Genomic DNA, 10,000 nt, shown 5'->3' on the forward strand with positions numbered 1-10,000 from the left:
TTTTGATTAATTAATCAAAATAATATGGTAAGAAATACCAGTTTGCAATACTGAGCCGCATAACAAGATGTACAGCAAAAATAACTGGAGTTAGGGTTACTCTCACCATAACCTGCGGATGAGACGCATTACAGTTACTAATGACCGCCGCTCTAATGTAAAGAATAAGCTGGATCGGTGTGTCATTATTTAAGGTCAGGTTTCTCCTGACATCATCAAGCTTTCCTCTGTGAGGCGACACACAGATAGACAGACAGACGACAGATAGACAGACACACAGGTGACAGATAGACAGACAGACGACAGACACACAGATGACAGACAGATGGCAGACAGACGACAGACACACAGATGACAGACAGACGACAGACACACAGATGACAGACAGACGGCAGACAGATAGACAGACACACAGATGACAGACAGACGACAGATAGACAGACGACAGATAGATGACAGACAGACACGCAGACAACAGACAGATGACAGACGACAGACACACAGGTGACAGACTGACAGATAGACACACAGATGACAAACAGACGGCAGACAGATGACAGACACACAGATGACAGACAGACGACAGATAGACAGACGACAGATAGATGACAGACAGACATGCAGACAACAGACAGATGACAGACGACAGACAGACAACAGACAGATGACAGACAGACAACAGATAGACAGACAGATGACAGACACACAGATGACAGATAGACGACACACACAGACGACAGAAAGACAACAGATAGACAGACACGCAGACGACAGACACACAGATGACAGACACACAGATGACAGACACAGACGACAGACACACAGATGACAGACAGACAACAGATAGACAGACACGCAGACGACAGACACACAGATGACAGATAGTTTTACTCCCTAATAGATCAATAAAAACATGACTGCGGTGTGACATCTCATTATTCTGTGATGTGTGGAATAATTTCTGCATTTTTATGAATTTATATTTTGCATATCTATTTTTCATATGAAATGAATCATCTTGATGTCGGTTTGTGTGTCAGAGAAAGCCACCAGTGCTGCTCTTCAGACGGAGGACTGGAGCCTGAACCTGGAGATCTGTGACATCATCAACGAGACGGATGACGGGTGCTGCATCACTCACACTTACTGCAGATACACCAGATACGCTCACTGGCTCGTTCTCTGTCGTCTGAATGCTTGTGTTGTTTTCCAGACCCAAAGATGCAGTGAAAGCTTTAAAGAAGAGGATTGTGGGTAATAAGAACTTCAGGGAGGTGATGCTGGCTCTGACCGTGAGTGTCTGTGACATCACTTCCTCTACAGGAGCGTGTGTGTTTCATAGCGTGTTGTGTTGTTAGTGTTGTTCTGTGTTCCAGGTTCTTGAGACGTGCGTGAAGAACTGTGGCCATCGTTTCCATGTGTACATCTGTTCTCTGGAGTTTGTGGAGGGCGTTCTGGTCAGAGCGATTCTGCCCAAAAACAACCCTCCCATGATCCTTCACGACAGAGTCCTGAGTCTCATCCAGGTGAAGCGCTCTCACCGCAGCTCTGATTCATGCAGTGGCTCCGGCGAGGTTTGACGTTTGTCTCTGTGTTGCAGGCGTGGGCCGATGCCTTCCGGAACAATCCGTCTCTGTCTGGAGTGGTGAACGTCTATGAGGATCTGCGGCGGAGAGGCCTGGAGTTCCCCATGACGGATCTGGACTCTCTCTCGCCCATCCACACGCCTAACAGGGTAAAGCTCACAGAATACACAGTGTTAGTTAGTGATGGTGATCCACTGGTTGAGCACTCACATGAGCCAGAACATAAACTCTGGTGTGGAGTAAAACTCTGCTCTTTTTAGTCCTGTCTAACATCTTCCAGATCTGGAAACGTCATGGAAATGAATAAATCCAAGATTTTCATTGTCCAGGGTATACACTATGTGGACAGAAATATTGGGACTCCTGAACATTAAACCAACAAGGACTATTCTAAATATATAGACATTAATGTAGACATTAATATGGAGCTAATCAGCTATAACAGCTTCCACTCTTCTAGTAAGGATTTCTGTAAGATTCCGGAGTGTTTCTGTGGGAGTTCTTGCCCATTCATGCAGTAGAGCATTTGCGAAGCCAGGCACTGACGTTGGACGAGAAGGCCTGGTTCACAATCTCCGTTCCAGTTCAGCCCAAAGGTGTTGGATGGGATTGAGTTCAGGGCTCTTCCACACCAAACTCATCCAACCATGTCTTTATGGTATGGTCCTTACTTTGTGCACTGGGGCACACTTGTCTACTTGATATTCTGAAGCATTTAGATTTCCCTTCAATGGAAGTAAGATGCCCAACTCCTGAAAAACAGCCCCACACCATTATCCCTCCTCCAGCAAACTTTACAGTCGGCACAATGCAGTCAGGAATGTAACGTTCTCCTGGCATCTCCTGACTCTCCCATCAGACTGTCACTGCACAGAACAGGTTTCCACTGCTCCAGAGTCCAGTGTGTGTGTGCTTTACACACTCCCTCCCACGCTTGGCTCGCATGCAGCTGCTCGGCCATGGAAACCCATCCATGAAGCTCCCGCCAGTGCAAGTTTGGAGCTCTTCAGCTATGGAAACAGCCGAGCATTGGCAATTTTTACACACCCAGAGCCTCAGCACTTTCTGCAGTTTTCCGGTTCATGGCTGAGTTCCTAAACGCTTCCACTTTCCAATTATACCGCTTACAGTTGACCATAGAATATCTAACAGGGATGAATGAATTCAATAATAAAGAGCTGTGTACTTCTGTCCATATAGTGTATAGTTTTTAGTACATGAATTCTAGTGCTGTGCTCTAAAATGTTTCATCTGCTAGAAATTGCTCTTGTCTAGAGTAAAACTTGCTTGTTAACTATTGTGATTTGTGAGTAAATAGTTTTTTGAGTCAGTTTTTAATATCTCAGTTTGTCTGTTTTCAGTGACTCGTCCGAACTGATTCACAAACTGTTCTGAATTTGAATGATTTTTAGAAGTGATTATGCAGTAATGCATAAGAGCATTGAAAGCGTTTCACTGAAGAGCAGCATGAACATTCTGATAAACGTCTTCTATTGTGTCCTACTGAATATGGGTCGGAATGACATCAGGCTGGGTAAATGATGACAGAATGATGTCTTTAACATGCTTTCTCTCCATTCTTCATCATTTCTCTCAGAGTATTCCGGAAAACGGGGTGTCTTCCTCATCCGTGTCCCCGTCTCAGAGTAGCTCGTCACCAGCGACACAATCAGAAGGACAGCGGAGCCCTGCGTCACCTGAGGAGGTACATGAGGCACATTATTAAAAAACCAGATGGTTGATATTTGAATGAGAATGTCATCATTGAAATTTACACAATGTAGAGATACAGAGTAATTCTTATAAAATGAACAGTAAAAATACAGAAAATAATTGTTTAATTTAAATGACAATTCAACAACTTACTGACTATAAACGCATTTATACAGTTTACATGCCCCATGAGGTATTAAGATATCACATATCTGCCATCTATCCCAACAGTGTGTATTATTTTCATTCCATCTTAGTATCTTAGTCCAAGTCGTAATGTTACGCATGTTTTACTAGGCTATGCTGAAAATAACACAAATCTGTTCTCATGAAAGAGTGGTGGCAGTGACTCTAGATAATCTCACTTCATGTGGAGGACGGCAATAGCTAGTAAAACTGTCGACCATTTATAAACAGTAGACCTAAAATTATAGCACACTATTACTCATGTTCCACTCAGATGAATCTGTAAGGCATGTATTAATATGCCAGTAAAAAAACTTACACCAAGATTTACTGTCAGAAATGAGAAATGCATCCCGTCTGACCAGAAGCAGGGTAATGAAAAGGCAAGGTCAGGGGTTAAAGGTCAGAGGTCAAGGGTGTGTGGTTTGAGGTTTGAGGTGGTCGGTGTTTGTGTGTGTGTGTGTGTGTGTGTTCTGACTGCTTTCCTCCAGAAGCGGAAGCTGAGATCTGAACTGGATCTGGTCAAAGGAAATCTGAGCATCATGACTGAGATGCTGAATCACGTCAAACCTGGAGAAACATCAGCATCAGACGCAGAACTGCTGCAGGTGTGTGTGTGTGTGTGTGTGTGTGTGTGTGTGAGTGTGTGTGTTAGGCTGCGTTATAGTGCGTGTGTTTTACCATGGTCATACATATGTCATCAAGTCACGTGTGTGTGTGTGTGTGTGTGTGTGAGAGAGCAGCAGCTGTATTCGGTGTGTAAGCAGATGCAGCAGAGGGTCGTGGAGTTGATTCCCAATCTATCTGAGGACGAGATGATCGGGGAACTTCTGCTGGTCAATGATGATCTCAACAATGCGTTCATCCGCTATGAGAGGTCAGTGAGGCTGCAGTGTGAGGCTCGTCCAGTGCTGCGTCCAGCTCTACACTAACACGCCTCTTCTCTGTCTCTGGTTAAAGGTTTGACAGGTTGAACATGCAGAGATCAAACGCAGAAGAACAGCAGGAGTCGCAGGTAAACCTTCATCTGTCTGACTCAGCCGATCAGAACATGTCTGATGTTATATAGTGCCGCCCACATTTCCAGCAGCTCTGCTTCACAAAGTATTTTTTCCATTCATTTTCCCATAGGGATTTTTAAAAAGTCTTTGTTAAAGAGTTATGAGCCATGAACCAAAGCAACCAGCTACAAGGAAAATCACAACATTACAAACTATATCAAAATAAATGATAATAAAATAAATGAGTTTTCACTTGTGGCACCGACTGTTGCGCTCCATATACATGTGCAGCGTGATTTGGACCAATGAGATTTCACTGTGGGCGGAGCTACTCAGCACTCACGGCGTAAATATCTTCAGGGATTCTGTGGGTCCTTAAAAAGTCTTTAAAAGTCTTAAATTTGTGCTTAAAAATCTTGCTAATGCTGTTTTACAAAAACATCTACAGGATGAAGATTGGTTCATAATTAAATGACTGCATATCTGTATTTCTGCACATACTGTATACACACTGATCCACATTTCTAATGATTTCATGGTGATTGTATTTCTGTGACCAGACTGGGACAGAAAACCTTATTGACCTCAGGCCTGAGTCTCCATCACCCAATCAGAACACACTCCCAGCTGTCAATCAACAGGAGCCCCGCCCTGCATCCCACCGCACAAGCAGCTCAGGTGAGAGAGATCCAGTTTTTGCGGTTTGATTAATTGTAAGAGATGATGGACCTGTGAACTGTGTGTGTGTGTGTGTGTGTCTCAGCGCTTGAAGATGAAGAGTTTGACATGTTTGCTCAGACGAGGAGCAGCTCTCTGGCCGAACAGAGGAAGAGGTTTGTGTTTGACGATCATCTGATGAGAGTGTCTTCTCCTAGAGCTCAGGTGAAGTGAGATCTGATGCTGTGTGTGTGTGTGTGTGTGTGTGCAGTGTGCGGTACGAGGATCCCGGCGCTGTGGAGGGTCTGGCTGAAGCTCTGGACACGCGTCTGCAGGTCACGGCAGGGGTCAGTACACACGTGTGCCTCTTATCACACTGATCACGCGTGTACATTACTGTGTTTGACATGCTGGAGTGTGTTTGTGTGTGTGAAGGGCTCTGAGAGCGACTGGGTCCGTCAGTCTCAGTGGATTTACAGCGAGGCTCTGGTGGGTTTCAGTGACGTCACTGGAGTCGTCGCTACACCTGATTCAATGAGATACAAACTGCAGCAAATATCAGAAAAAACATGTTAAATCACAGAACAGCTTATGTAAATGTAGAACCTTCAGATTTTATCTAGAATGATGCTTTGCATTTATTTGCATCTGGTGTGAAATGAGGTTTGTGGGGTTGATTTAAAGAATCGTTCACACAAAATTAAAATGTGTTCACCCTCAGTTCATCTGAGATCAGGATGAGTTTGTTTCTTCATCAGATTTGTAGAAATGTAGCATTGCATCAGTGTCTCAGCAATGGATGCTCTGCAGTGAATGGGTGCCGTCAGAATGAGAGTCCAAACAGCTGATAAAAACATCACAATAATCCACAAGTAATCCACAGCACTCCAGTCCATCAGTTAACATCTGGAGAAGACAAAAGCTGAAACATCCATTGCTGAGACACTGATGCAATGCTACATTTCTACAAACCTGATGAAGAAACAAACTCATCCTAATCTTAGATGAACTGAGGGTGAACACATTTACAGCTCATTTTCATTTTTCAGGTCTTCAGGTGACAGTTGAACACTGATGGTCAGATGTCTGTATAATCTGTATGATTTGCATGTGCTGATGGATGAATGGATGCTATTTAAATTTGCAGTCAGCTCTAACATCATCACTGGATCACAGATGATCAAAATGTGACAATCGCGAGAGATCTTGTGTTGTTTCCTGTTTGTAAGGAATGTTTGTGGTGTTTTTGTCGTGTTAGGCTCCAGCTCCACACAGCTCAGCCATGGATGAAATAGAGAGGTGGTTGTCTGCTGAGATGGTAAAGAGAGTTTTAGTCCCTGCTTTAACACACTTCACACTCAGATCGGTTCATGTGAGCGTAACGCTGAGCAGCAGCGCCTTCTGCTGGAGTCACAGCACTGCGCACACTGCAGCGTTACACTCATGACACTACCACACTCTACTCTGTTCCTGCAGTATGCAGCTCGTGTGCTGTGCAGTGTGCACAGTGTGTGTCTGTATGCAGAGAATACAGCAGCGCTCACTGCACTGAATACTGCGTGCTGTAATGCAGAGCACATTCAGTGACATCTGCTACGATTTATCTCTCCTGATTCATTATCTGCCATAACAAATACAAAAAAAGCTAAATAATTATATTTATGATGATAAATGGACGCCATTCACGTGAACATATTGAAATGAAGATGTCATATTCACATACCGCTGGTTTAATGTTTATCATGGATGATGTTTTTCAGCCTGATGTTGATGACAGTGAGGGTGTGACCAGTGATGGTGAGCGTCTGCTGATGTTTACTACTCATGATATCTGATTCACACTCACACACACTCATACACACACACATACACTCACTCACTCACACAGACACACACACACACACACACACAATCATACACACACACACTCATACACACACACACATACTCACACACACTCTCTCACTCACACACTCAATCACACACACACACTCTCTCACTCACACACACTCTCTCACTCACACATTCACACACACACACACACTCTCTCTCTCTCTCTCTCTCTCACTCACACACACACACACACTGTAATTCATTCGTCTGTTTTCTGCCCTCTTTATTCTGGCTGCCAGAGTTTGATCAGTTTTTAGCAGGAAGAGCTCAAGCTGCGGATCATCTTCCCTCGATGAAGAGCAGCTCGTCTGGCGGCGTCAGTCCCTCGAGCCCTCGACAGGCAGCACAGGAGCAGAACCACGAGCAGATCTTCAGGCTCTGAGATCCGCATCACATCCTCACGCTCATCGAGTCCATCCATGCAGTGAGGAAGACTCCCACAGTAATGCCTCATCTTCATCTTTAGCTTTCTTTCCAACACTGAATTTGGCCCTGGATGTGTGTGAAACTTTTGACCACTCATAAAAAACAACCTGTATGCTGTTTGTTGCCTGTGTAAGTTAATTTGTATTAATGTGTGTTTTCACGGAGTATAAAAAGCATTAATTTATGTTGTAAATTAACCACAAAGATAAGAACTCTTATACCTCTGACTGAATGTCGACATCATATTAAATGCACTATAATGTTCACGTTTGTCTCCGATTGTGTCCTTTACTGTTGTTAATGTTGTGTAGCAGTAATTCATATGTGATTATCTCACAAATCATAAAGCAGCCAAACTGTACATAATGCGGTTTGTTTTGTATTTCTTCTCTGAAATACAAACGAACCATAATTTACTCAAACTCATGTCAGGATTGAGTATGTGCTGAAGAATCAGATTTAAGACCCGTTCACACCAAGAACAATAACTATAACGTTCTGTATATTATTAACAATCTGCAGTTTTGTCGTCTGTCGCTTTAAATGCTTGCTCTATAAAGTCAGATGAATTCTGATTGGCTGCCAAAGTTTTTATTGCTCTTCAGCTGGAAAACAAAATGTTTTAAAGTGATTCTGGCGATGTTGTCCCTCTGTGTCCTTATCACAGCGCTCTGCTATTAGAATGATTATTATTAAAATCTTATTGTTATCGTCCTTGGTGTGAATGGAGCTTTATGCTATTACATTAAAAGTTAACAGTACTGGAAATTATTCTTGTGTAGCGAGGTCTTACAATATGGCTATAAAAAATAATTTAGGCAAGGAAAATTAGTGGATAAATTAATAAATTCCTACACTAATATACAGTAATCAAGAGAAACGATATTGGTCTAAACTAATGACTCAGAACCATGACTTATATCTGAGATGAAACACGCCAAGAAATAATACAACATTCAGTTATAATGACTGCTGAAACAGATTTTATTACAAAAATATAGTATTAATCATACAAAGGCATATATACATGGTTACAAAATGATTCTGACTGTAAGGAAATTTCAACATTTGAATAATTCTGAAAACATGCAATCACGTTTATTATTGACATGATTAAATAGCATTTGTCTACAAAATGTGAGTCGTTTTTCAAAGTTTTGAATAATGTGTGACATATTAAACCGGTTTAAATGTGTTTAAAAAGCGTAGACCACCCCGACGGCCAGAACCACAAACACACCGAGCAGCGTCCGCAGGAACCGCGGCACCAGAGACGAGGAGCTCTGCAGCGCTTCACACACTTTATCATCTGAGGAGAGACATCACAAACACTTAGAACACTGCAGACCTCAGCCAGAGAGAGTGTGTGTGTGTGTGTGTGTGTGTGTGTGTGAGTGAGTGAGTGAGAGAGAGTGTGTGTGTATGTGAGGGAGTGTGTGTGTGAGTGTATGTGAGGGAGTGTGTGTGTGTGTGTGAGAGAGTGAGTGTGTGTGTGTGTGTGTGTGTGTGTGTGTGTGTGTGTGTGTGTGTGTGTGTGTGTGTGTGTGTGTGTGTGTGTGTGTGTGTGTGTGTGTGTGTGTGTGTGTGTGTGTGAGGGAGAGAGAGAGAGTGTGTTTTTTTTTTACCTGCTGCTGCTGCTGTTGTGCTCTGCTTGTGTTGTGTGTGTCTCTGCCTCATTTCATTCTCTGTGTCTGAGACACAGCTCAGTGAGTCCTGCAGCTCGTTAAACACCTGAACACAACACAAACCGATCAGCAGCGCTCTTCAGTCACTCATTAATGAGCGTAACGAGCCGTAGCTCTCTCACCTGGATGTTGAGCTCAAAGGCAGTGACAGCCTCCTGCAGCACACCGCTCCGCTGCTCCTCCGTCAGCTCGATGCTGTTCATGCGGCTCCTGTACAGCTGCTTGAAGAGGTTTGGGCTGCTGACGGCCGGAAACGAGAAGAAGGACAAGCCCTCTCCGCTCTTTAGCCCGAGAGACTTCTGCGTGATGCGGCCCAGCACCTGCCCCCCCGACAGGTCGCCCAGATAGCGTGTGTACGCATGAGCCACCAGATATTCAGGGTGATCTCGGCCCACCTGAGACACAACAGAGCAAAGTCACGCTACTCTCACACAACAGAGCGTATGAATGACCTACGACGTCCTAACAGTGTCTCAGAGTCATGCTCCTCTGATATCAGTGTCAGCCATTAAAGGAATAGTTCACACAAAATAAGAGAATGAGCTGTAAATGTGTTCACCCTCAGTTCATCTGAGATTAGGATGAGTTTGTTTCTTCATCAGGTTTGTGGAAATGTAGCATTGCATCAGTGTCTCAGCAATGGATGCTCTGCAGTGAATGGGTGCCGTCAGAACGAGAGTCCAAACAGCTGATAAAAACATCACAATAATCCACAAGTAATCCACAGCACTCCAGTCCATCAGTTAACATCTGGAGAAGACAAAAGCTGAAACTAATCCAGCGTTAAGACGCTTTTAAAATACGAGGCCATAATCCATAATAATGCTTCCTCCAGTGAAAAAGTGTTCTGGTG

At 43.7% G+C, this 10,000-nt stretch overlaps 2 protein-coding genes across 5 annotated transcripts in view; one reads left to right on the plus strand and one right to left on the minus strand.

Moving 5' to 3' along the window:
- Positions 1 to 7,728, plus strand: part of LOC107705923 (target of Myb protein 1) — an 11,770-nt gene extending 4,042 nt beyond the window's left edge. Inside the window, exons 2-16 of one of the 3 annotated variants that reach the window (XM_016509452.1) lie at positions 1,041 to 1,125; positions 1,214 to 1,292; positions 1,377 to 1,526; positions 1,601 to 1,735; positions 3,184 to 3,291; positions 3,977 to 4,093; positions 4,229 to 4,362; positions 4,446 to 4,500; positions 5,047 to 5,164; positions 5,250 to 5,319; positions 5,415 to 5,490; positions 5,579 to 5,632; positions 6,402 to 6,461; positions 6,904 to 6,940; positions 7,276 to 7,728. In XM_016509452.1, the coding sequence (XP_016364938.1) occupies positions 1,041 to 1,125; positions 1,214 to 1,292; positions 1,377 to 1,526; positions 1,601 to 1,735; positions 3,184 to 3,291; positions 3,977 to 4,093; positions 4,229 to 4,362; positions 4,446 to 4,500; positions 5,047 to 5,164; positions 5,250 to 5,319; positions 5,415 to 5,490; positions 5,579 to 5,632; positions 6,402 to 6,461; positions 6,904 to 6,940; positions 7,276 to 7,418 (1,421 nt within the window). In that variant the 3' untranslated portion in view covers positions 7,419 to 7,728. The remainder of the gene's footprint in view (positions 1 to 1,040; positions 1,126 to 1,213; positions 1,293 to 1,376; positions 1,527 to 1,600; positions 1,736 to 3,183; positions 3,292 to 3,976; positions 4,094 to 4,228; positions 4,363 to 4,445; positions 4,501 to 5,046; positions 5,165 to 5,249; positions 5,320 to 5,414; positions 5,491 to 5,578; positions 5,633 to 6,401; positions 6,462 to 6,903; positions 6,941 to 7,275) is intronic. The other 2 variants (XM_016509453.1, XM_016509454.1) reach the window with 2 other exon arrangements.
- Positions 7,729 to 8,432: 704 nt separating this feature from the next.
- The window catches only part of hmox1b (heme oxygenase 1b), a 2,919-nt gene continuing 1,351 nt past the window's right edge, over positions 8,433 to 10,000 (minus strand). Inside the window, exons 4-6 of one of the 2 annotated variants that reach the window (XM_016509460.1) lie at positions 9,270 to 9,542; positions 9,097 to 9,193; positions 8,433 to 8,774 (exon numbers count right to left, since the gene is read on the minus strand). In XM_016509460.1, the coding sequence (XP_016364946.1) occupies positions 8,659 to 8,774; positions 9,097 to 9,193; positions 9,270 to 9,542 (486 nt within the window). In that variant the 3' untranslated portion in view covers positions 8,433 to 8,658. Of the gene's footprint in view, positions 8,775 to 9,087; positions 9,194 to 9,269; positions 9,543 to 10,000 lie in introns of both variants that reach the window. The other variant, XM_016509459.1, reaches the window with a different exon arrangement.

Source organism: Sinocyclocheilus rhinocerous, unplaced genomic scaffold, assembly GCF_001515625.1.
Source record: "Sinocyclocheilus rhinocerous isolate Xijiao unplaced genomic scaffold, SAMN03320098_v1.1 scaffold1615, whole genome shotgun sequence".
Taxonomy (NCBI): Eukaryota; Metazoa; Chordata; class Actinopteri; order Cypriniformes; family Cyprinidae; genus Sinocyclocheilus; species Sinocyclocheilus rhinocerous.